At 40.5% G+C, this 27,904-nt stretch overlaps 1 protein-coding gene across 4 annotated transcripts in view; it reads right to left on the reverse strand.

The window, feature by feature from the left end:
- PDE7B (phosphodiesterase 7B) overlaps window positions 1-27,904 on the reverse strand; it is a 170,585-nt gene that overhangs the window by 79,646 nt on the left and 63,035 nt on the right. Inside the window, exon 1 of one of the 4 annotated variants that reach the window (XM_084203629.1) lies at window positions 2,249-2,659. The exons of the other annotated variants lie outside the window; for them this stretch is intronic. Within the exon in view, the coding sequence (XP_084059755.1) occupies window positions 2,249-2,486 (238 nt within the window). The 5' untranslated portion in view covers window positions 2,487-2,659. Of the gene's footprint in view, window positions 1-2,248; window positions 2,660-27,904 lie in introns of those variants that run through there. 4 annotated transcript variants of the gene reach the window in all.

A 27,904-nucleotide genomic window follows, 5' to 3' on the forward strand; every position in this document is an offset into this window, starting at 1 on the left:
ATGAAGCTGAGTACCTCAAACTACTGAGCCTTCCAAACGATTATCTCTTCTCCCCATTTCTGCATTCTTTGACTCTGCACTTATTTAAGTATACTAGATTTCAGCTTTTACTGGTTTTCCCACATACTCCAATGTACTTAAAGTGACTAAAATGAAACCACAAGAGGGAAAACTACTAGGATGACTGTTGCTGAGGAGGAAAAACCAGCAACCCAGGTCTGGTTCCCTCAAACCGTCTGATGATTCGTATTTAAAGTGTTGAAAGTTAGGAGTCATCTTCTGCCCGGATTTGTACTGCTGCAAGTCAGCTGAGCTTATGAAATAGATCTGGCACCATGAAGACGACTGTCCCCTCCACAGGATACGAGTAATGGCCATTTGAGTAAAAGCAAGTTACTCACATCCTGCTAGTGGACTAATCTGTCTCTGTACATTCACGCTCATTTTTAGTTGCCTCCAGGAATCTGAAGGTGAATCTCATTTGTTACCTAATGAAAGTAATTTCACCAGATACAACACAAGCACACTGAAAAACCACCATTACTCATACATACAGTGTAAGCAATGCAGCATTTCTTGAGTTGCTTAATTAGGGTCCATCTCTGAACACTCAGCATTCACCACACAAGCCTCAATCTCCCTGGCTGGCTACAGTACACTGTACAGCTGATTTGCTCCAACTCTTAAAAGGCAATATGACCACCTCTTTCCTAATCCACATCACTCTTACTTATTCTTTTAAACTGGAGTGATTTCCCAAAAGTAGGGTGACAGATTGTACATCTTCCTCAGAGCCTGAGACCTATCTCCCCTTTTTCAAAATGGAAGGGGACCAAGCATTCTTTCATTAAACTACACACATTTTAAATAATAGGCAATGACCAACCAGCCAACCTTACCAGGCATTCAAAAGTGATAGACTGATACCTATTAAATATTCAAGTTTATATATACATTTACAGAGAATATATACATACATGCACAAAACAAGGACTTCAAAATACCTACGAAGAGGTGATTCTACCTAAGAAATTAAATTATTCTGGTACAAAGTACTGTAAATTACATGTCTCAATAACAGGTACACCAAAGGAAGGTGAAGGCACAATGGTTGAAGAACTGAATGCATCGGAAAATTTAGTGACCAAGCCGCAGAGATGAGATAATCCAGAGTTGAAGAAACAAGCCACACAGTTTCATAAAGTCTATTAAATCACAGCAGTGCAATTACAGGAGGATAAAAAATTACCAGCTGGTACTGAGACAACCATGGGCCTATGACCCTGACTTCAACAGAAGGCAAGAAGTTTTGAACCGTAAGAGCGTGGAGCACAGGTTAAGATGCAGAATCAACTGATCAGAAGTACCCTGCTAACCTGTCAACTCATCTCTACCTAATGAAAATGCCGCAGGTCTAACCTGGACTTCAGTAAAGCACGTGATGACATGCCATATGTTAGTGAGATCAGAAAAAAAAGACAGACAAGATTTATACAGTTAAGGAAAAAGCACGTGCTCTTTACGCAGTAACATACCACGTTTAAAGAGAAAGTGGTGGGATAGGGCAGCGTTTCTCAAGTTTTTAATAGTGGTGTCTATCAAAATCCAAGCCGTAAGGGAGTCGCTCAGCCTTGCACAAGGGAAGCGCGGGCAGGTCCTGTGAAGGGAGCCCTTCAGAGATCGGGCAGAGAGAGGTTCGGCGGTGGGAGACGAGAGGCCATGCGCTCGGAAGGGCACGGCGAACACAGCCGGGAAAGCTCCTGCAGCGGCCGGGCTGCCCGGCGGCCCCGGGGCGCCGCTTCTCCGTCACCTTGACCGCGGGGCCGCGGCTGCGGAGCTCCGACCGCGGGCCGGGAGCGCTCTCCGCGCCGGCACTGAGCCCGGCCGCTGCGGCGGAGGTCAGCCTCGGAGCAGCGGAGCTACTCGCTCTGGTTTTCGGCCGAGTTTTTATCACCCGCGTACAAAAGCCACGCAACAGACCGGGCCGGGGGAGCGCCATCGGCAAACTGACGTGGCCTCAGCGCGGCACAAACTCCGGTGCGCCAGTCCCGGCGGCGGCAGAGAGCTGCCCGAAGCACGGGCTGTTTCTCAGCCCGGCCGCGCTCGGTCCGGCAGCTCCGCAGCCCCGGCGGCTCTGCCCCACGACGGGACGGGACGGTCCGGCTCCGGCCGAGGCTCCCCGCCACCCCCGGCCCCCAGCCGCGTTTGCCCCGCAGCTTCCCCGAGCAGCAGCGCGGGGGAAACCTACCTGCCGAACCGCCCAGGGCATCCTCGCTCTCCAAAACGCCTCTGTGCTTCGCCCCGCGGAGCTCCCCCTTTGATTTCCAAACGAGCTTTACCATCTTGATCATCTCGGGCAAGTCCCAGGCCAGGGTCCCCTGCTGATAACCGGGCAGGCTGCCCATGGGAAAGGGCATCGGCTCGTCCCCCGTCCTCCTCCGCCTGCCCGGCTCTGCCGCGGGGAAGAAGCGCTCCAGCACCGGCATCCTGGCCCGGGCCCCCCGCCGGGGAGCGGCAGCCACCCCCCGGCCCGAGAAGGCGCGATGGGCATCCAGAGCGGGGCGAGGGCGCCCGGCTGCCCACCGCCGCCGCCCCTCGCCAGGGGCGCGCCGGACCCCGCGGAAGGAAGGAGCGCTGGGCTCCGGCGGCCGCGCTCGGCTCCCGCCGCTGCGCGCCCTCAGCCCGCCGCCAGGCGCCTGCAGCCGGGGCGAAGCGGCTGCCCGGCAGGCGTGGGGCCGCCGCTCATGCCGGCGCGGCGCCGGGACCCGGGGGCGGGGGCTCGGGCCGCTGCTGCGGGCGGCACTCGGAGCTGCGGGGCCGCGCCGGCACGGCCGCAGCTCACACCCCGCTAAGCGCCACGGCGGAAACACTTTGACTTTATCCCTGCCGCGATGCCGTGGGGGAGCCCCCACCGCCCCGCCTTCCTCCTCGCCCCGCTGGCTGCGGAGCCGGTGGGGGTTTTGGCCTTTTAGTCAAACCCCGCCGTCACCTCGGCTGCCCTTCGGCGGGAGGATGGGCGGTGATTCACGGGACGCTGCGAGGGCCGGGAGCGGAGCACGAGTGCGCTGGCGGCGTGCGGTGCCCTCCCCGCCCCGCTCCCGGACGCCAGCCCGAGCGGGCACCCGGAGGGGACGCGGAGGGGCCGGCGCTTCAGGGGTCGCAGAGGAACGAGTTGCTGAAAGGACGGGTTTAGGGGAGGGTGCCGGGTTCTGCCCCGCGCCCGCAATCACTTCGGCTCTAACGCTCCACCTGAACGGGTTCACTTTAGGACAGTGCCTGGTGGCAGCGGTCGCTCCCAGACTACGACGAGGAGGCAATTATTCATCGCTAATCTTTAAAAACAAGGCAAAGCCGCCCGGGGGAGTGCTCCGGCTCATGCAGCAGCAGAGGTGGCGTGCTGGGGCTGCGCAGCTGTCAGCGAGGGCTTCCCCGGTCTTGTGGGATGCCTTTGGCCAAACCTGTAGCAGCACCCGGCCCTTCCCGGGGATCCCGGACCCGGAGGGGCCATGCGATTTTCACAACATTTATACAAGATACCCCTTTTAGCCTGCTCGTGGTACTGGTCTGCCCCTTAGTTTGCGGAGCGTACAGCGGAGCGGTGAAGGTTGAGCTCTAGCAGCAGCACTTCGCTTTCAGTAAAATTGCAGAAGACTTATTTAATGGGATTTTAGTGGGCATTATAACTTTTCCTCGCATGCATAGTTAATATGTTTGTCTTCTCTGGGTTACATTCAATGTTCTGCCTTCTCTCCAGATGGAAAAATAAACCGTCAAACAAGCAGGATCTTCCTTCCCACAGGAAGAGAAGCCAAGAGAATGGACTGAAACTTAACACCCTTACATGTAGAAAACAGAGTGCACGCCTCTCCTTCTCATATTAACATCACGCTCTTTCCCTTGTTACAGGATCTTTGCCTTGCATATATTGATGTTCCAACCTCAAACTGACAACTGTAATGGTTTGCTAAAGTTTTGATTGCAGACTATAGTGCCATAGTATTGGCCCTCTACACTTGGTAGCTTTGCCTTGAAAATTCCAAAGTAGTGTAGTGTTGTTGTTGTGCTGATATTTTTCAGTCTTTTGTATCAGGATATCCTGACTCATTGAACAAAGGAGTTAAGAACAAAGAAATAGATGATGTGGAGTACAGTAGTAGCACAAGCACTGACAACATTCATACAATCTGTGATTATAATTTTCCAGAAAGGCAAATTTTATTGGTTTTCTTTTCATATGGCTCACTGTGATATTTTATGTGTTTTATATTGGTGCGTCTCATGCAATTACTCTTTAAAGCACTGCTCCTATCAAAGAGGGATAACTATGCAACTGAAATCCAGAAGACTGAAGATTCTTTGCCGACTGATTAGTTTAAGCCTTACACCCCAACTACTTAATTTTTGTTTTGTGCAACAAGGAGTTGCAGTAACTTTTTTCAGCTGTTGTTTTTCCTCTTTGTTTACCTCTGTGCTTTGTGGTCCCTGCTGAAGCAAAGAGCAGAAGTGCCAGAGCACTGTGAAAGAAAGGCTATCCTTGTGCCATTTCCAGCTTCACTGAATGCAAAAAGGGACCAAGAAATAAATGAAGGCAGCACTTAGTGCTGTGGTTTAGCTGCAGGGTGATGCACTGGCAAAGGTTGGACTCAATCTTTCCCAACCATAATGATTCTATGATAAAAGATACCAGACACTGTGGAAGGCAATGTATTCACAGATGTCCAGACTAATTTTTAGATGAATATCTGAATGTTTAAGTGGTCAACAGAACGTAGCCACAAGCCCTCTTGAGAGCAACAATAAAAATCTACTGATATTTCAGAATCTACACTACCTTCTTTTGTCCTTAAAACTGTGAAAGGTTTTGTATCATTTGTAGTTGGGTCACTTGGGTAGGTATCTCTCTTATGCATAGGATCAGGGTTAATTGTTGTATTTGTTTTCTTCTACAGTTCTACAGGTGCAAAGGAGGAGGCCAGTCAAAAAACAAACTAATACATCTGTTGTTGTAGTATCAGTATTTCAAGAAGCTGTGTAATAAACCAAACAAAATGTATGTACTTTTTCTCTTGTAAAATTATTGCCAAATGATAACAACTGTTTTAGATAGCCTGGAGTTTTTGGTTTTGTTTTTCTTTCTGATTTCTGGCCAGTTTAAGGATCAGCCGTTGTGAATGAAAAAAAAAAAATAAAATTGTTGCTTGGCATTTATGGGTATGTCTGTAAATGAATTAATTTTATTCTTAATAAACTTATGCTTCACAGTTGTATTCCAATTCAGTGATTACTTATCTTGAATTCATCCAAGGTTTTTCTGTAACTGACTTTTTTGGGGGTCTTTTCATTATAAGAATACAGCCCCATAAGAGCAGCTCACAGGAAAGCCTGGAAGATATATATTGGAATATGAGGAGTTCTAGCACCAAAAATCAATTGTAGCATCACTCTCAGAGATTTCTAATTGACAAAATGCTCAGATTTTGCAAGTTCTCTGTTTCTCTGACTTCAGCTGTGCTGTGAGGATTTACCCAACTTGAAGATGTGACCTCAACGTCATGCATACTCCTACACAGCAATGTACCCAGCCATTTGTAACTGCATTTTAAACAGTCCTTCAGCAAGCTTGGCTCACCTAAAATTTCTCTTTTGCATTCACACTTCCAGCCATATTTGAAGCAAATAGTTCAGCAGAGATGGATGGCTTTATTTCTATCAACTGCATTTCTCTCTGACTCCAAGTTAAAGAAGCTTAAGTGATTGCAAGAGAAATATAAAGGCGTTAGCTCTGTCCCTCATTCATTCTGAGAAGCAATGCCAATAAAAAGGCAAATAGAGTCATCTGAAAACATGACAAGGCAGTGCATATTTTCACAGTAGACCTGAGAACTGGAAAAGACTTGAGGAAAGGAGTACTTTGGTGGGAGAAAAGGGAAGAGAGTAAGCTGACAGATTAATAGCTGGTGTTTTGTAGTTGGTTTCTCTTAAAAAAAAATTTTGCTTGTTTGCTTATTCACTCTGAAGTTATGTACTAAGAGCAGCAGCAGCAGAATTGCATGCCAGATGGTAGAGGAAGTGCCTCGTGTATCTTTCCAGTCTACTGAAGCCTGCAGGGTTCTTGTTAACCCGCTGCTCTGGTTTTCATTGCAAATCCCCTTCTTCCCCTTTTTTCTTTTCCTTCCTTCAAAGAAAAAGGAGGGAGGAGGGAAGGAAAAAAAATAGTAAAAAAGAAAAGCCATAGTTTAAACTGGCAATAGCACCATCCTTTTGGCTTTGAGCTACCCTGCCTTGTGCCAAATATACTGTCTCCAGCAGCTCTCCCACAACAAATCAGTCCAGACACACAAAAGCTGTAAAAAAAGAATGGTGAAGAAAGATCCTTGATTCTCCTCCTCTAGCCCCCCACAGCCTTTTCCTTTTGCTTCCCTCCTCAAGCTTCATTCCCAAGCAGTGGTCTCCTTCTTGCCAGTACTGTAAGTGATACTGGGATCTCCAGCCTGCAGCTCTGCTGACAGCTTCCTTACAGTACAGGCGCCTTTGCCTTTCTGTATTAACAGGCCATTGTAAAGCAGAAGTTATATTCTATTATTCCTCCCACTTCCATCTGATAGCTGATGTCTGAAAAAATGCCTCATAAATTATTAGCGTGGCAGAGTCATTACTTTTGGAGACTTTGCCTATTCTTTCAGCTAACCCACACCACCGCATTGTGTCAGAACTTGCATTTCCAAACAGATACCTAAAAAGATTTTATATAGTCTGTTTTCACAGTATATTATTTAAAAAATTTGGAAAAATGCTCCCAAATTTTAAGTGATTCACAAACATTAAGTCCAAATGTAAAGACCAGTTTCAAAGACTATCAAATACTGATTTTTAGAAAGTGTAAAGCATGTGTCTTTTAGATGGCAATCATCTTAAATCAGTAGTTGCTTATGAAAAGTTTGCCTTTGTCTCTGTCCCAGGGATCATGGAGTCATGCAGAGACCATAGGTGAGGCCATTGCCTAGGGTCAGAGCCAGGAGATGACACCATCACCAGAATCAAGTCTTAGGAGGTTTCAGGGTGAGTTTAATGTAGAAGAGAAGAATGCAAGTGCTAGGGCACAATCCCTACACAGAAAGTAAAGAAAAAAAAATAGTGCTCATTTTCAGGGTAGCATAATCAGAGCAACAGAGAAAACAAGAATGCAAGTGAGTAGCTTTTAAAAGGGACAAGGGAACAGGGTGCCTAAGAAAGTTGGAGAGTATGACAGAAGAAACATAAGCAGGTGCAGTTATGCAGAATTTGTTCTAATAACCTCCTGGAAGGTTTCTTTCATCACTTTAAAAATCATACTATAATTTTCTTATTCTTTGCTCCACATTTGTCTCATTCCAGATATCTATTATTTTTAATGTCATTCTTACTAGTAAGAACAATTACTCTTATTTATTGCTATCATTGCAATTACTTCATTAAATATGAAAAATTTTATATTTATTTGAGGACAATTGCTGTGTCTTTGCTCTAAAGTGGACATATCAAATTCTCTAAATTTTATCTCAGAACATTTTTCCCATCCCTGAAATTATTTTAATATTTTTACTACGAATTCTCAACAATTTACTAACTTTTCTTTGATGCATACTTAAGGTATGCAGTAGATTATTTTTGCCTGCTACCAACTCACTGTCAAGAGCAGTGAGCTGAATTGCCAAGAGAATGGTACAATTAATTAATTAATTAATGAGTTCATATTGCCTGAGCTTTGCACAGCATCATGCCTTGAGAGCCTCACCTACTGGGAAATGCAGAAGACAGGCAGTAGTGTTCTGTGGGTTCATAAACTGTTGGTTGTTTTCATCAGTTAATCAGATTCCTTGGAAAAAGGTTCTGGAAATGGAGGAATAAGGATTGCTTGAGTTCTGTAGGGCAAGGAGAAAATGTCTTTTTCATTTTTAGTGCAAGTGAGAGAATAAATTTTTTAGGAGTAACGATTTGTACTACTAACTAAGCAAAAATGCTTGCAGTAAAGGAATAAACAGAAGTCCATAACTAATTGGAAACAGCGAGGTGGTGTAATATTTCCTTTGCTTGCTCAGGAAAATTAAAAGTTCAGCATACTGAATCTGATGATTCAAATTTCCCACAGTAAACAGCAAAATTCTATGTGGCTTTAAAGGAAATAGAAAATAACAGAGAATAGACTCATCTCACCTTAATAAACCATAATAAGAAAATAATAATGACAAACTGAAAGGGAATTGCCAGCACGATATTTAATTGTGTTGCAAAATGTATCTGAGGGACTCTGTTAGTTTATTCCCTCCCTTAATTCTTACACACAAACAAAATTTACCTGATCCAAGGCAAAGTTATGGGATTTTAAAAAAACTCATTGCCTGAGTTTACAGAGTGATCATTGTAACAGATGCTTAATGATGGACTAGGCTAATGGAGTGGGAGGTTAAGAACACTGCATCAGCTTGAAAATGTTGGTATAAATCAGGTAGGTGGGAAATAATAACCTGTTATTTGGGTCAGTGGACATGCTAGTAATCATCTTTATGAAACAACCCCATGAAAGGAATAGCCTCTGCATCCCACAGGATTCCCTTTAGGGAATACATAAAAAAAAGCTGAGTAGAAAAAGGAACTAAACATGTGAGAGACACCTATCCCTTAAATATATAACTAATAGTAAATAACTGTATGGTCTCGATGAATTCAATGGGATTGCTGCCATCTTTAAAGCTGATCATGTGCATAGATATTTTCTCTGTTGGGACCTCTGTATCTAAAAATTATTGCAGCAGTTTGAAAGATGAGAGATGTGCCACATTTGAAATGTTTCTTCTGTCACCTCTTAACTTAATGAGATGGCGTAGGTGGCCGCATGGCCTCTGGTGTCCTTGCCCCTTATGGTATTCAGAAAAGACTTGTGGCTATGATTTTGTCTTTTTCTGTCTTTTGAAATTATAAAAGTGAGTAGATAAGAAATCTGCATCAAGTGATATCTAGTTTAATTTTTTTTGTCAAAGAAATCTGAATACTGTAAGAATAATTGGAATGGAAATATAAGGATAAATACAGATGAATAATAGTGCTTGCTCCCTCTTTTGTAAATCAGATATCACAAGATTGGATAACTTTGTTTTTCCTTTTCACTTTTAAAATGGAGATTAATATTTGAGTAGGAAAAGAAGCACTATTTCAAATAAAATTAATACGTATTTCTTAACTTTGTTAACTTGTTAGGTATTTGATGGCTGCGCATATAAATATTGCAGAGTATCTACACCTTATTATTCTTCAGTCTTTATCTTTCTGACTTTAATAATTAATGGTGAATTTAGCTCTTTGTATAATCCCATTTAGACCTTTTAATGAGCATTAGGATTGCATAGGTGCAGACCTCTCCCAAATTTATTTCTCTTTGCAATGCAAGAGTTAAATAATAAACTGAATTGCATTTTGTCCGATGCCACTCTGGTTGCAGACTTATTATTATCTCTGACTAAATAAGCTTGGTACTTTGGTCATGTTGAATAGCTAGGCCACTAAGTATTTCAGATTAAATATCTACAGTACTTGAGTACCATACCTACACTTCTGCTCAGGTTGTATTCCTACTTTGTGTTTCTGTTTGCTGCCTGCACATCAGCATTCCAATGATGTGCCTATCCCAAAGCTGACATTATTTGCCCTCTCACAGATGCCCTATGGCTTCATTTCCCTCTTTGCATCTTGCATGACAGCAGTGGGTGCAGTTTGCCATGGGGCTGGACAGGAGTTGCAGCTGGGAAGTCGTGGGAAAGCCCTAACAATGATGCACAAATATCCTAGTGATAAACTAAGCTCCCTCTGACCTAGTTTCTCATGACTGCAAAATCAGGCCATATTTACTGTAATCAAGCTCTGCATTTCTTACAAATGCATTTGTGTAAATGTAGCTCCACTGGGATGAGCAGCTTTGGAAATATGCTGTCACCCCTGTCCTGACATTTTTTTACCATGCACTCAAAACCCACTGATAATCATGCAAACACGTGTTGGCTCTTTTCTTCGCTACAGATTCTTCTTGAAATATATTCATACTCATGAAGCTGCAGAAGGAAAAAACTCTGAGTAGATAGCCTAGGAGGAAAAGCTCTCTCCATTAGGTCTGCAGATGGAAGGAAGGCTTTCTGGAAAACCTGTTTCTCTCACATGTACTCGGTCAGGTTGCTCTCAGTAATGTAGTTCCAGCTGCACTGTGCTTTCCAAGATATCCTGACAATGTGTGAAGCCATAAATGTTTTTCAAGATATCTGTTACATTTTTTTTTCCAATCCAGGCAATCACACATCATTTTTCCAGGATCTGCACAGCTTTTATGATAGCAATAGTAATTTAGATATGCAGCAATTGTAAGATTTAAAAAACATAAATGCTTAGTAAAAGAAGAAAGTATTCAGGTTATTTTGAAAAGATGGTCATGCAAATACTGTACTATATACAGGTTTTTCCCCAGACCGTAGCCACATATCGAAATGTGAGCTTCAGTCATGGTATTGACATCCATAAATATCTCTTTCCATGAGTAACAGTGCAAGTTTTCGGGTGGGACTGCCAGTCAAAAGTTCTGTCTCCCTTTCACCACCTGTGGTACTAGGAACTACATTTGCTTGTGCTTTTTTCCTGAGGTTTGCAATATTTTCAATCAATTTTTCTGAGGTTTGCAGTATCATGTGCCAAATCAACTAAAAGGCATCACTGACTACTTAATGTTACAATTTTAAGACTTTTGGGTTACACTCTTTACTTGCTGTCTGCTGACAGAGATCCTCTAGAAACAGCAAAACCATTTTCAGCCAGCTTGGATTGGGATGAAAGCTAAACACAAGAATGATTGCTCCCACAATCAGTGTCTGCCTGTTGCGACCTGAAGGTGCTTAATTCAGAAACCAAGCTCAGGTCCTTAGAATGACAGGTGCCATGTTCTCTGTATAAGCATGGTCTTGTCAAACAGCCACCCTTTCATTGGAGTCTGTGGAGCCTGATCACACTCAGAGAAGCTGACTGAGGGAGATTGCTTTGGGCTTCCATCAGCCAAGGAAAGACAATTTTGATGCTCATGAACTTCAAGGGACAATTTTGCTTCCCTGGTCTATATTCCCTGTCCATACAGCTCTTGAGCGCTTCGAATAGTGGAGATGTTACAGAGTGTTTGTTACTCTGTCCCAGAATCAGAGTTTAAAAAAAAAAGTCCAAGCAATTGCCTAGTCTATCTTTTCACTTGTTTTTATTGGAATATTGTGAATATACTAAATAAGTAAAATGGTTTATGTTATTTTTATCAGGAACTTCGTATGTGCTTTAATGAAACCCATTACATAGTTGTTGCTGGCTTTTTCTAAAGCATAATATCAATGTTCAAGTAATACCAGATGAAACTGATTTCAGCCACCACTAACTCTGGCTTTTCAGAGAGGGAAAAGGAATCCTTTAGTATTTCCAACTTCATTTGGAACATTGGCGCAGGAAACTTCCTAGTGCGCAAGGAAGTGATGTAACTTTTACCAAATTTTCTGACTGTGTGGAAAAAAGAGTCAAGCATCAATTGGCCTACTACCCTGTTAAACCACTAGTTTCCTGTCCCAATGCATTGGAAAATGAAGTGCATCTCCTTTGCCGATATTTGCAGTCTCCATCAGCTGGCTTCTTAATGGTTACATATCAGATTTACAACTATGCCATAACATGTGCTTGAGCAAGTCCAGTAGGAAATACTTATTTAAGTTTCATTTTGGCCTGGACATAAACTTCCCTTTCTAGTCATATCAGAAACAGAAGTGTGTGCTGATCTAGGACTGCCTATTGGTTCCTTAATGTATTATTTTAAAAATCCTGGTTCCTTAGTTCAGAATACAATTCCTAAGATAATGGTAGTAATGTTAGCAGCAAGTTGGAAAGCAGAATTTGTTTCACAAACATGTCAGATTTTTTTTATTAGAAGTTAGAAGTTAAAACCAAATGTCCATCAAGCAGAATTTAAATTTTTGCAGCAAATGACTTCTGAGAAAATATTTTTTGTTTTGATGTAGTGAGTATTCTGTTGAGATAACCTTAAAAAATTGCAATATAATAAGAGATCCTATAACCTGGTATTTGAATAACATTTGAATAAACATGTTAGAATATTAAAGCCTAAATAACTCAACAAAACAGTAGTGAAGGAAGATTGCCAGAAAAGGTCAGAATGTAGTGCTGGTTATTTTCTTAACAAAATGAGAAACAAGAAGCAACTTTCCCCCTACATAAAAAATTGCTAATAATTTATTTTTTAGGAAAAATAAAAGGAAATACTGCTTTTTCTAAGGCAGTATGAATTCATTGGGGAAAAAAAAACCAAACCAAAAACCAGCTTGCTGGAGCTATCTTATTGAACATTTTAAGGACACTCATGGATGTTCATGGATTGAACATCCATGAGTATGTGGAAGTCAGGGCAAGCATTGGACAATGTGAACGTAAGAGTGAGGAGTTTGAGTAAAGAGCTCAGTGGTTTGCAGAGGAAGACCTGATCCTGATAGCATCCCTGTAGCACTCAAATGTCTTTGAACCAGCAGTGGTAAAAGCCCTGCCTTGGTGGCTCTGTCCTTTCCTGTGGCTGGGACCAATGAACTGTGATAGACAAATTGGCAGAAATTTTCCTTTTGAAGCAAGGTTAAGCAGTGAAGAGATACACAGGAGAAAATTCATGGTAAAAGAGAAGCATTGAATAATTTGGATTGGAAGGGAGCTCTAAAGGTCATCTAGTCCAAAGCTCCTGCAATGAGGAGACATCTTCAACTAGATCAGGTTGCTTAGAGGCCTCCCCAGGCCAGCCTTGAATGGTTCCAGAGGTGGGGTATCCATGCAGGTCATATACACCTGTAACTACATACACCTTCAGTGACTGGTAGCTATTTAGTATGGCTAATTACTTGTATTTTATTTTAAAAAAACAACAGAACCCCCAGCATTTATTAAACAGGTGATGGTTTTCTAGATAAGATGAAAAATATTAAGCTCATAGTTTATATATTCAAATATTAAAGATAAATAGTAGTTTCATTTAACATGTACATCAATTTTAGGTTATTTTTGTCGTCTTACTGTGGCATAGAGTCAAATATAACTTTTCTAATAGTTTTTTTTTCTTTAATACTAAGTACCAATATATTTTAGTGTGCATGTGGGAGTACAAATCATTCAAATTAGATAATGTGGTAACAGATGTCTGTGTTATTTGAGCCTTATTTTGCTAGATGTCATACAGACAGGTTGTAATTATCATTTAAAGGTCAGTGTAAGAAACAGGGAGGCTTTCACAACGCCAACTAGTTTACTTAGCCTTCTACTCTGAATCACTGCATCAGAGAGTCTGTGTCTTCCCTTTGACTCAAAGAGGAACCATGGGAAAACAGCTAGACAATTTAACCAGCCAAGTTTTGTGCTGATATTTGGGTAAGGTAATTGTACTCTAAATTATAGTAATGGACAGTGGAGTAGCATTTGAGACAGACCAACTGTCCTAAATTGTAACATTTGCTGCTTAAATATTGTGTAGTAGAATTTGGCATAGATCCAAGCAGACAAACTTTCCTTCTTTTTGTTTTGATGTTCAAAATGTTCCATTGCTTTAGAAATAAATAAATATTGGAGTCATCTGTGCACTCTAGTTTTTGCTGAGATCAGAAGTAGGATAAGAATGGTGCAGAAGGCACTTCCAGGGAAGAGAATCTCATGAGAAAATTCTCAGGTTTTCTGCCTAAATTCCAAGATACTAAGATAAATGGAAACATCCAGTATTTGATTTTTTAAAATAAAATGCACTCACCAAAGCTTTTGAGGTTTGCCTGTTATCTACTAAATGTATCAGCAGTATTGCTTGAGAAGCGTTGATTTTGTAAATTTAGTCTCTGAAGCTTGAGGAAAGAGTAATAGTAATGGCTGTATGAATATCTGAAACCTAGCACAATAACCAAAACAGTTTTGTTTTCACCAGTTCTCATAATATCTCTTCTTATTTAAGGAGTTCCACTGTATTGGTGGCATTTCAATACTTCCCCTCTCCCATACTGTCCTTATGGGAAAATAAAGGAAAATGAGCTGTGCTTTCGTAATGGTCTTCCATCTCTACAGATATCACCTGAAGAGTATTTGTGAAAAGATCTGTCACAAATTACACATATTCTTGAAAATGCTTTTTCTTGAATATGCTTTTCAGAGCAGATACAGACTCAGCTCTCTGGTCTGTCACAATTCCTGTGGAATACTAAGAAATCAGTTGTAATCACTTTGGCTATATCTAAGTTGCCTTGCCTCTGGAGCTCCTCCTCCTTCTATGGCTGGCAATGGGAGACAGCTGAGATCTGGGATGAGATCTTGAGACTATTTCTTGTTTTTCTTTTGCCTCCTGGTTTCTCTGTGAAGAAGTCCAGGGATGTAAGTTGAAAAAGCACCATGCTGCACTGGATAATAGTGGTTGGTAAGGAAACCACTAAGCTCTTTGTAACATCTGTCACCCCATATACATGTAATTTTTGTCTTTGGGTTATATGGGAATAGTGTTAACTTTTTTCAAAGGAAGAAAGTAAGGTTAGGAATAATGAACCTCTAGTATACTGTAATAACAGAGACCTTACACCTCTTTCTAAACACATTTATTTTGAAGAATCTGTTTCAAACATAGTTGTATACATATAGTTTAACAGTTGGACTTGATGATCTAAAAGGTCTTCTCTAATCTAAATCTGTGGTTCTTGGAACCTGGACTATCAAGATTTATAGCTATCTAGTCACCCTCAGGGCACAAGTGCAATTGGCAAGACAGTGAAAATAACAAATGCAAGTTGAAATGTAACCCTGTTAGCCAGGTTCAGATATGGTGGTGTTTTTCCCAGCGAGTCGAGTAGGAGTTCATCCCTTTGCAATGTCTGTGAGTCACGCCAGGTAGCACTGGCAGCCCTGCCTGCCCTTGCCAAGTGCCGTGTCCCCAGCTGACCCCAGTGTCTCGGTGAGAAGGACACGTGAGAAGCCTTTCCCTGGGCCAGCTGAGTGCAGGCAGGGAGCACTTGCAACCACCCCTAAAGCCCTCAGCAGGCACAGTCTTCAAGTGGTGTTATTGTTTCTTTGTGTCCAGCCCAGTTCTGGTTGGGCAATTATTGTAGACAAGAAGTGTCTTGCATCTTTAGTTACTTTTATTATGAGTAATATTTAAAAGTTTTTTTTTTTTTTTTTTGTTGCTCAAAATAATTTGATTATTTGTGTTTGATTATTTGTGTTGTCCTGCCAATAACTCCTGATCTATTAGGTGAGGGTACTATGCAAACTATGGGAATAGCTGTAAGCTCTGCTGTTCACCCATGACTTAAGTGTGACTAATGCTGAAGAGGGTTGGATATCAGTGCAACTTCTATCTATAGAACTTGAATTGATGATGAGCAAAAATTTAAAATAATGTTGTGTCCAAACCAATATTTTGGCCAGAGAAGTGGGATAAAGACCAATTCTTGGCAGAGAAGTGGGATAAACACCAATACTAAGAATCATCTATCATTGTCACAAGTAACAAAGGCCACAGTTACTTTATCCCCTTTATGGTTTGTGAGCAGTCATTTCCCTTAATTTCACACACGGAAGACTGCTTACCTAATTCATCTTTCGTTTAGTCCTGTCGTGACTGGCAGATCAGCTGAAGGGTTGCAGCTGGCAGGCACAGCTCACAGCTCACACGTGCAGCCTGGCCCAAGCTGGGCAAAGCCGTGGGCCTGGCTGGAGACTGAGAAGCTTTGGAGGTGAAATGTGCTCAGAAATTTCCCTATCTGGCCTATCACCAGCGCTGCATGCTGCAGCACTGAAATCAGCTGCAACAAATGCTTGCCTTCTCACCTAAATACCAAAAAAGTGCTCTTGCTGTTGAGATGAGCCAATCTGCTCTGCAGAGTAAGTGAGGGGATGTGCATCTCTGAGAGGAGCTGGCACTTAAATGTGTTTCAACATGAGCTACCCTGGATGAAGGAAGGGCTGTGAAGCAGTAAGAAAGGGAGGCACAAATTCCTGCGTGTGATTTCTCTGTTCTAGATGTGTGTGGCCTTGGGTGGGAAGAAAATCTTTCCATCCCATCTGAAAGTAACAGTGTCTAGTTTATGAGAGGAGCACAGACTTTGGTAAGTTGTTATTCTGAATATTTGTAATCTGTTTTTGTGCATTTCTTTCACGTGCCATTTTTCACATTACTGAAGACATTTTTTTGTTCAATTTTGCTAAGAATTTACATTAAACCCCTCCAATTGTACTGCACTAAAAAGCATTTAAATGTATGAAATCCCTTTTCATTATGAATCCACAGATTATAAAACTTAGAAGCTGGTTTCCGAAGAGACTGCTGATTTGGATGTCCAGATTCCGGACAATCCAGTTAGAAGCATGTAAAATTAATTGATTTTTCAACAGATAATTAATAAGTCTCATTTCACTAAAAGGGTATTTCTTCAACATATTGCATATTGGTATCATAAAATCATAGCCTGAGGTTTTAAGTTATGATGGAAAAGATATAATAGCTGAGCTATCATCATTCCTTAAAGAGCCAAATTGCCTTTTTAAATATGTGGTATCATGTTTCTTGGCTGGACTAATTCCTCCCATGTCATGGAATATCATCTGCATTCTCAGAGCATGCCCAATTTAGTGATTTTTTTCTCTTTTATACCATGTAAAATGCCTTTTACATATGCATTGTACTGCATTTGCACAGTACTGCACAAGGAGCATTGTACATCTTCTAGAAAACATGTATTCCCTCTAATGCCCGTGTACGTGGACTAGACGTGTGTGCAGACATAGCAAGGCAAGCCAGCACTCCCACACATGCACTTCTGGGACATTTAGAATTAAAAACATAAATATCAGGCAATGTGAGACTCCCTCTCTACACCTGTAGCTGTGTTACCTATGATCATTATTGAAAAATTAAGGTTGGACATTAGTTGCAACTGTGTGTTCTAATATTTCCTTAATTATTCTATGACCAGAACTGGCTGCTTTTAAACATGACATGAACTGCATGTCTGATTTGCCATACAGGTGAGCCCTCTCAAAATCTTACTGGCCTCTCTCATTGCTGTTCCTCCACACAGAGGAAACTCTTGAACTAGTCATCCTTGGATCCCTTCTAGTTAACGACAGAAACAACTTGTTTGATTTATAGGAGGTATTTACATTGCCCCACTTTATTTTAAGAGATGAAAAGAGCTGTCAAAATGCCTGTGTCTTTCTGTTGACTGACAAGAAGCCTCAGATTGAAACATTCTCACTGTGGACATATAAAGGTAAAAGTGAGGTAAGGAGAAAGCACACTGCTCCCCTGGCCATTCCATGTGCTCTCTGTAAAGAGGAATTACTGCCCTTAGTATTGTGCAGTAACAATTCCTTCTTTAGAGCTCAGATAGCCCATTTTTACTCTTCAACCAAGACCTTTCTGTGCCTTATTGTGCCTTATTGTCTCCTGCTTTCTTTCCTTTTCCAAGATAAAACTCCTGAAGCAGTAATTTAATAGAGTGAGAATATAGTTAAAGACTTCAGAACCAGGAGTTTCTTTATAATGTTATAAAGTTCCATAATTTCTTTTATATATTTATTTTTTATGTTTGATCTATGCATGAAACATGACTAAACAAGCCTAGGAAATATATGAATCTTGGTATTTTGGCTCAATACCAGTCTCTTACAAACTTTTCCTCACTTCATTCTTCCAAAACAATTTAAAACTTCAGCCTGGGTTATCTCTTTCTATATTCAGCCTACGATGGAAAAAGAGGCTACAAATATTAACAGCTATTCCATAATGATGATACAATGAAATTAAATATCTCCAAATAACTCCACTAGATTTTAATTATTTTTTCCCCTGAGGAAATAAAAAAAATCCCATTTAGATAGGCCAAGTTTTAGGGGACAGTTAATGACAGAAACAGTAATTACAGGAAAAGCTACCTCAAAGAGCCTGAGTTCCACATCAGTAACAAACTGTTACTGATGAATCAAGAAGATAAGACTACCTTTACGGACAAACGGGAAAGGGTCTAAAAACAGATATTCCTGTTAACAATGGGAAAATATCTGGAGAAAAGCCAAAGTCTCATTTATTTGTGCAGCCTTTAGGGAAAAAAGTATAATGTATGGTTGCCATGTAAGGAATATGAGAGAGCAAATTAGTCACTGAGAGGCTGTTCAAACAGAAATCTATCTTAAAAGGTAGTGTATATGACTTCTAGGATTTGTACATGATGAAGCTTTTGTAATACTTATGTGGATGGTTTGAGGATGTTTATAAAGAGACACACAAAAGTGGATTTTAGCATAGGAAAGAGAGAGAGAGAGCACAGTAGGGAATCTGACTTCCTGTCACATAATTGAGCAAAGTATTGAAGGAGAAGAGGTACATCAATTTTGTGGTGGTGGGAGATGAGAAGAAGGCTGCTGGGATCTGCAGCTGCCCGGAGCCAGAGGAATTACTTTGTTTGTTACAACCTTGTGAGCTTCCATGTGTTTGTTTCCCTGGGGGCAGGAGCTAAAACCTGTTGTGATGTGATAGTCCTTGACTTCCTGGAAGCAGCAGATAGCCCACCACAAGAATAATAGCCTCAGTGCTCTGGGGTGGCCAAACCACCCACCTCCTACAATCTCCTGTCAGTCAATGGGCAGCCTGATAAAAACTTCCACTACAGTTCTAGGGGAACACTGGGACTGCTGGGACTCAGCACCAACACAATTATTGGAGAGGGATAGATGGTTGAGCAGCTGTAGAGCAGAAGCGGGGATGAGAGTTTGGTGAGGACAGAAGTAGCAGACATGACAGCCCAGGGTAAGTTGAAAGTGGGAAATTCAGGCACAATTAACAATGAACCCCACAAGTACATCAGTTGGAATTTTTGCTGCCTTGTAGGATGAAAAAGGCCAACCTGAAGAGAGAATTGGATGGTGATGGAAGGTACTCACCACAGCTGCTCTCTGCTGGCTGGAGCTAGAACTAGACGCCCACAGGCGCAGGGAGATGTATGTGTTCCTTGCTTTTGTCATCTGATAACTTCCTGGACTTCTGAATTGGGAGAGTCTTAAGTTTTTACCTCACCATAAAATGAAATGCCAAGAGCATCAGGTCTGTAATTTAACAATAATCATGAAGCCAGTAAGTGTAGCTTTGTTTAAGTAAGACCTGGTTAGGTCACATCTCTTAAAAGTAAATGAGAAGGAAAGATTAAAGTGGGTTCAGCAGCAAACGATTATCTTCGACCACATGTTATCAACTAGATGGCCTTATGCCTTTAAGTCTCGGTTAATTATGGTTTTTTCCAACAATATCCAATTACATGACGAATAACCTTGGCATCTAAGGCAGGAACCTCTGATATGCGTCACTTCTTACCTCAAGAAGACTGTTTATCAGAGTTATCAGTGCTGGCTGCTGAAAAATCAGCCTGCTATTGTTACATTCCCATTCAGAGCATGCTGTCTTCCAAAACATCCGAGCAGACCTGACAGACTGATGGCTGAGAGTGCTTTGACATACTCTGCCAGAGGGAACTCCTGGGGGGAATAAGCCAACTGCATTCATTGCACTTCCTCCTTTGTAGTGTGTGGCAATGTAGCTGGGGAATCCAGGGGAAGTCTCTTCTGTGAGAGACAAAGCAGCAAGTACATATTGGAAATATTCAAGTCATATTTCTGCATTGCACTTATTTTACTCCAGGTTCTTGTTAGGCCAGTGGTTGCAAATTACGAGAAGAGAAATATCTTACATTGTGGAAAAAAAGGCTTTTATGTACAGGGATCACTCCACAATTGCTCCACGATGGAGAAGCACTCAATTTCTGACTAGCCTTAGATCCCACAAGCAACAAAGACTGAAAAGCATTATTAGAACAAGTGTTACCAATGAAATGCTTCCTAAGAATAGATTAGAAGGTGATATAGTTTGTATAGTAACATCTTGTACTGTCTTAGAATAAGAAGAGTCACTACAAATTGGAAAACGAAGGCATGAACTTCATTACAGAATTGTTTGGGATATTCACTAATAGCAATGGCTATTTGATATATATTATTTATTTATTAATTTAGCTATATAATGCTCTAATTAACCAGGGATTTGTGCTTTTTATATATGTCTTGTTTGCATTTTGGGTTAATGCTTTAGAAACACCTATGGTCCCAAAGAAAAATTATCCTCCCAGCCTTTTGCCAGAAAAAAATAAGCTTTTGACTCATAGCAAATAAAACTTTTGTTAATAATTAAAGACTGTTGATGATTAGAAGCAGCCTAAAGCTGCTATACATGTATAGCATGTATACATGTATATATCATGCTATACAGATAACATCTATCAGTCTGTGTTTCTCAGTGATTGTGAAAACATAACATAGGTCATCAAGATGTCACGGACTAGATACAAAAAATGTTCCAGAACTGGGATTTTAGAATTTCAGATAGGATTTTGTGCTTACATCCAAGGATAAGACCCTGAAAACTCCCATTTCACTTTTTTTTTTGACATTGAAAATGCTTCAACACTCTGCCTGGCACGAATTTTTTTGCTTTGCTTTCTTGCTTTCTAACTTTAAAACCCGGTTGGTTTCTGAAACATTTGAGTGAGAGCATACTCAAAATAACCTCAGACTGAGACAGAGTTCAGAAGCCACTGCTGCTTTCATGTTTCCATCCTATTTGCATCCAGATTTTTTTTTTTCTCCAGAAAAAACCCACTTTTTCTGGAGTTCCCTTGGGTTCACTCCAGCTGGTGTTCTCAGCTGTACCTGCCAGATATAGCTCATCACAAGCTCTAGAGGTGACCACTACAAAATAGGACCACGAAGAAAAGAGATGCCTTTTCTTTATATAAGAATAAAACTAAGCGACTAAGCGTGGAATTTATATAACAGTTGAGCATTTATAAGGGTTATCCATAAATTGGGGAAGCAGGTTAAATTTCACTCCCTGCTGGGGGGAAGGATTCTTCCACAACTTGTAGCTCCTAGCAGAATCCTTGCCTGCAGCATTAGGTGTACTGAGCAGGAGCATCCTGTCTGTGCAATAAAGAATTCAAGGTTAGTTGTGTATGTGTGTGCAAATGTGAAATGAGTTTTTAGTGTAATGGTTTTGACATGCACCTAGGATGAGGGAGAATGGAAGTCTTGTCTGAACTTCACAGGCTTCTTGGATTTTATTGCATGATTTCCATGGGGGACAGCTAGTCCAGAGACCACAGTTTTAGGAGTGCTTCTTCAGAAGTGTGTGATTTTAACTGGAGCAGATTAAGCTGTAATTTTAAAATTTAATTTATTTTTGGCTTTTAGAGTCAACCTTTTTTATTTAAGTTTTTTTTAAATTTTAAAGTAGCTTTACAGTAGCTCTTTATGGTTTAAAAATTGATCAGGTGCTTGTGAGCCAAATGAAATGACTGAGAGTACTCAAGTGAACAGGGACTGTTTGCAATGAGTTTGTTCATATTCTTTTTCTAACTGGCTGATAAGCTATATACAAATGCTCTCAAAGTCCCTCTGGGACAGGAGTGACTATTTCAATACTTAATAACTTTAAAAGACTGAACCTGCAGTTTTCCTGTTCCAGTGTTGCTGCTTTATTTTGTGGATACATATTTGAGTTCCCCATTTGAATCAACATTTGCACTTCTGAGGCAGGCTCAGACTCAAATTGCTGTGATGTTTTGCCTCGGAAAAATTACAAATTACTTGCCACAAAGTCTTGCATTACACACCAGCCAGCACTTTAGGGTAGCTTTATAATGACAAGGAAAATATAGACAAAGAGCTGTTCTACCAAGAAAGATGAATTCATTCTGGTGGTCTGGCTTCAGAAACTTGATTGAAAACAGCTTCTTCCTTTGTTTGTTTTTGCGATAGTCAAAGGGTAACGGGCAAGTGTTTGTGCACCAGCACTCATGGGAGAAAACAGCCTGGAACGTGGGAGCAGGTGTTGCACTGGCCAACTTGAAACAGAGGGAAGATGACTAAAACCCTCCTTCATTCTCATCCCTTGCCAAATTAAACCCAATTTAGAGCAATGTGTTGCTACACATTGCACCAACAATTAAAGAGGATAAAACTCCTGACTTATAAAACTGAAGAAGACCTGTTTTACAGTACCATAACAACTGCTCTTACAAAAGAGATGCCACAGGATCAGTGAGCAAAAGGCATTAGGAGCAGAGTTTTATCTCTTTTCAAGCAGGCAGCTCCTCCATGAGCAGGACATTCACAAACTGCACAACAGCACTGATCTACAGCTGACACAGGCACTACAGCAGCTCCATCCCTCCCCTTACATCATCCATGTCACTGCGTTAATCCAACTCATCTTCCTTTTTGTCAGATAAGTTTACTGCCACAAAGCTGGCTCACTAGAGATCTTACTTGTTAGCTCTAAGTGAACAAGCTTAATTAGGAAACACAGTAGAAACTGAAATGTTGGATACAAATTATTTTTATCAAAAAATTCCTGAATTCCACAGGGAATTTTTCCTATTTGTCAGAGTGGTTTAATGCTCATTTTCTTCCACAACTGAAATTTCAGTTTCCATCTGTAAATGCTGGATTCACAGATGCTATGGGAATCCCTCAGGTGAACCTTTAGCATGTCTGTCTCTTTATCCCATTTTCTTCTGTGACTGCGGTTACTCAGGCAAGCTGAACCTGCTGTGAGCTGTCACCAGGGACTCCAGTCATATGCCGGAGTAACTCAGTGAGACACACAGTGATGTACCTCCCACATAAAAGACTGAAGCAAACAGACCTTTAACAACCCTGCCTTTTAAATGCCACATCAGCTTTTCTGAATCTAAAGCTTGTTACCAGCCAAAGGATTTCACTAAAAGCTATTGGATTTGGGTCACAAGTTTTCATCTGAAGTGTAATTATAAGATCTAATTTCAGGAATATTATTTTTTTCAAACTTTTCTGAAGCAATTCTTCTTCCAGCCAGCTTAGGTGTACACTTGCTATCAAAAGCAGTCAAGTTTTTTAGTGGAAAAGAAGTGGGCATAATGACAGCAAAAATAAGGACAGGAACTGAATGATGGGCCCTGCCTGTGTGAACCTGAACTTCTGGTGTAGCTCCCACCAAGGGAGTTAAATATGTCCATAATATGAGATCCTGCATCACATCTTGTTACTCTCGAGGCAGCGTCAGTGAGAATACAAAAAACAGATGGATAAAGGTGCTAGTAGCTTAGTAATTCCTGCAGATGATCTTTCTATTTCAAGGAAGATGATTTCTGGCTGGACAGTGTTAGAGGGATTTATGCTGTTTTGCAGAGGGAGGGCTTGAGGCTGCACGACTGCCAGCCTTAAACCTTTCTAGATCTACTACTGGAAATTCACTTAAAATTAAACATCAGCAACACCCTCCCCCAACAAAGATTAGGAACAAAAAATGCCCAGTAGGAAAAGTTCAGGGTGAAGAGAGAATTTTGGTGCTTCTGATTCAAATCAAAATTAGACTCTCCCCCATCCCATTCTAGGATTTCAGAAAGCTTTCCAGCAAACATCTGCCTCCAGTTTCCTCTTTGTTTATTCAGTCATCAATTACCAAGAGACTTTGTTTTGTCTCAAAGAGCTGCACAATTTGAAGCAACTGTGGTATCTAAGATGGTTCTGCCTAAACAAAACACAGATTCCTTCATGGCACAGAGAAACTGGTTTGGATTAAAATAAAAATATCCAAAACCAACAGCATTTTCTCTGTAAACTGTTCTTAGGGCTATTATAATGTCATTTTCCCCCGTGAAACAAATAATACACAGATTTCAAAAGCCTTGAGTCTTGTTCTCAAACAGCAGAAAATAAATGAGATTTGACATCACAATTTATTCCATTCCTTTTTTTTAAGAAAAGTGAAATATGTTAATAATTAAAGTAATGCAAATTTCGATTCTTCTGGTTTCTTAAGTATTATGACATGCACTTGCCTCAAGAGCCCTCTAGGACAAATGTACAATGGCAGCAATTGCACTTGTGCCTTTAATGTGGTAGCTCCCTGGACATATTATTTATTAGCTGTGTTAAACCAGTGTATTAATGTCTGTTGTTACACTCCCTGCTGATAGCAAGAAATTACAATGAGGCATCTGCCATTCGTCTTCCCTTTCCAGCAGAACTCTGTCAGTGACTGCCATTGTTGTTACATCATGTAGCTGCTAGCTGGGGACCCATATATAATTTATGCTACCCCTTAACTTAAATTCACATCTTCACAACCCTTTCCATAGGAGAAGTTCCATGGTGATTTTAATTGAATATTTACAGAGTGGCTGAGTGTTTTGGCGACTCTATTTGAAGTTTACAAAGCAAAGCCTAACAATACCAGTTTAACAATGATTTTTCCTGTATTGCAGATACTGCCCCAAGTCTGTAAATATAAAAAGTTTGGATACCAAAAGGTAAAGAAATTAAGTTCCATTAGAAAATCTTCACAGGGAAGTTAGAGCTGAGGAAAGTAAAATTTCTGTCTCTTTCTTAGACAATGACCCTTCTCTTGATAAATTCCTGTCTCAACCATCAAGGTTCCACAGTATTCTGGGACTTAACAGTCATGTATCTTAACTATAAATTTGTCTTCCTACTTTTGTTGAAATCTGAAATATAGCTCATGGGGTGAAAATGCACAGGCTTCTTTTTAAAAGGATGTCCATACATTATTTATTAACAAAAGATATAAGAGGACAAACGTGTCTATACATGTATATATGTATGGGCTATCTTTACATATTGTTATCTAACTGAAAAGGCACTGAAAGTAACTGTCCCTTCTTCTGCCAGCAGGATAATATGCTTCTTCATATGAACATGTTATACAATTCTGCTGTCAGTTTATTGCACTGTTTTCAGATGGAGAAATCAATTCTAGTCCACTAATCCTTGCTTTCTTCTAAGTCTACTAATAAGTCTACTGGGATCTACTAAGTATGATCCCAGTATTTCTGAGTCCTTTCATTAGCAATCTCTGTTATAAAATGAAAAGATATCTCAATTATCATTTGTCCTAGATATGCATGAATGAAATGTGAAGATTGTATGTCAATAAACAAAGCTTTGCAATATGAATAATTTCTTTGAATTAGGTGTTAAATTAAATTTGCTCTATTAATCTATAAGCTCAGTGTGAAATCCTGATCTAGACTTAAAAATCATTTTACCTTACGTTTCAAAAAGGAAGAATTTCTCATTGGACTAAATCACATTTGCCATTCCCCATAAACCTGTCCTCATATGAGTGTATAAAACAAATCTCTGATAAAGTTGTAGGTTGCATGCACTAATTGATGGCTTGTGTACTTGAAGCAGGCAAACGACAAACACACGCTTACAACCCATCATAAATTATGAATTGTATACATCCTAAACATCCTCAGTTGAATCTTAACTGAGCTGAATGGTCCTGAAGGTGATATGTGGCTACAGAAGTCTGCATGTTATAGCATCTGTTGGTTGAAGTCTCAATGGGTGTTGGCTCTGGCAAGGTTGAGAGAAGCAGGAGCACAAGAAAAGCAAACTGGCTAAGTTAAGCGGCCACAGCAGAGGCGCCCAGGTCTGCACTGTGTATGCTTTGGAGGATTTTGTTTGCACTACCTCTTTTCTATATCCATGGATTAGATGTCTGGGAGCAGACAGAATGCACTAGAAGTGCTCCCAGAGCGCAGGGCTTGCTCTATCACATGTGAAAGTTGTCCAGTTTGTCTATTCCCGTACTGCTTCATAAGGCTTGTTGGGATAGGATTTAAAGAAAATACTCCTGAGATGATCTAAAACACTGTTGTGTACACTGTCTTTACAAAAATAAGCTATAGAGTACCCTCCGTAAAAAATTTACTGTGAGTTGATATTCGCAATGTTATGAAAATCAAAACCACATTTGACACATTAATGGCAGAATTAGTCTTCATGTCTAAAGATTTCACCATACAGTCAAATTTTCTTCACATGGCACAGCATGCTGGATCCCTTAAGCATTTGAAAAATCCTTTGTCATGTTTTCAATTTACTTTATTCAACTCAAATTCAGGAGCTATTCAGATGTCAGAAAAGGTCCTGCAGCTATGTCAAAGGGAGACAGAGAGAAATGAAGACTTCCCAAAAGCAATGACGAAAAGAATTCAGCTAATAAAAACAATTTCCCACAAATACTTTTCTACAAATATCCTGAAAACTTTAGACTTGATTTTATGTTAAAAAAAAAAATTACCTTGCAGATGAGGTTGATTAGCCTATTTTTCTATTATTCCCTCCACTTTAAACCTGAGAGCTTTGAACACCATGAAAAACAATATCTGTACTCCAGGAGTAAGATTATTCTCCTCCAATTGCTTTCATCCACACTTCACTTTCTTGAGGAGTCAGTAGGGAGAGTAGGATTCCTCAGATCAGCTTTAGACATCTAAGTCTGAAGAAAGCACCTCTTTCCTGTTCTTTTCTGCTACAAAAGGGATGATTAGATTATGGCTGTAGACTTTAAAGTTTTTTATAGATGTTTACAGACATTCTGCTAGATGAATTGCATCCCAGCTGTCTTCAGCACTATTTCCTCTGCAGAGTGAGAAGAATGCCCTGTGAGGGAATTCCAGAAGGAGAACTCTCTGAACTTTTCTGTAAGAAATACATTAATTTCTTGGCATAGCCAGCTGTGATTCAGAAATTCCGTTTCTTGTTGCTAAATAGAATTTCCATCATTTACTACCAATATTCACACTCCATGATTTCATAAGCCCAGAGCCTCAAAGTGTTTGGATCAGTTCAGTGCTTGAGCATGCACAGTGCTAGACACTGTGACTGACCCTGGCATGCAAATTTATTTCAATCTACTCATTTTTTGGCTCCAGTGAGAGTATGTAAACACATGCTTAAGTAGTTTGATGATCAACAGATGATCTTAAAAAAACAACTTAATGCTTGAAGAAGAATGAGATGTACAGGAAGACAACAGATTATAACTAGAAATTATATTTTAATATTATAAAAATTTAAAAAGGAAAAGGAAGCTAAAGCCATCAAGGAAAACTAGTTACCCAGATAACCAGGCAAAAGAACACCAGGGTTTTATTTGGTAGCTTTATTTTTTATACTAGAGGTGAAAAAATTCCTACAAATATTACACTGCCTGTTCTCAATAACAATGAGAAAATTATTAACAACACATCAGAACAGCAAAAATGTTTAGCTCCAGAATGAGACATCCTTATAATACAGAGCAGAGAAGAATATAGGAAAATGCCTTCTTAACCTGAGAAATTTATGAGCATGTACAGTCAGGAACTGAGTGCTTGAAAGCACAGGAATTCCATGGCTTTCTCAGACATAAATCACTCTTACTAAGGGTAGCTACACAATAATCTGTAGGACATTGCAAATTCCAAGGTATCACCAAGTAATAATTAAAGAAGCAAAGATTAATTGCTGAAGATGAGCTCAAACCACAAATTATAAATCTGAACCTTTTAAATCTAATTTTGAAAAGTTTAGCTCTGGAGATTTCATTATATGCATGCTATCATGAAGGGACGGCTGATGTAAAGCTATGAATAAGTGTTTTCTTCTTCAGTTTGGTCCCTGAATTTGGAGATCCTTTTCCCCCTCTCCATCTTTTGAGAGAACATTATTATAGCAGTATGGTTAGTCACAGCAATTTTCTGTACAGCAAGTACTTTGGGTGAACACAGCCCACTCATAACACTTTGGACAAAGAAGATGGGAAACTACGTGAGTGCAGTCCGTGTTTGGGCACGAGGTTAGGCATGAGGAAAAATCAAACTGTGAGGAAGCAGAGTGAATAGGCACTTGAAATCTATTTTCCAACAGGGGATCAGCAATAACTCATGTGACAGCTACC

This window comes from Fringilla coelebs (genome assembly GCF_963513975.1).
Source record: "Fringilla coelebs genome assembly, chromosome: 3".
Lineage (NCBI taxonomy): Eukaryota > Metazoa > Chordata > Aves > Passeriformes > Fringillidae > Fringilla > Fringilla coelebs.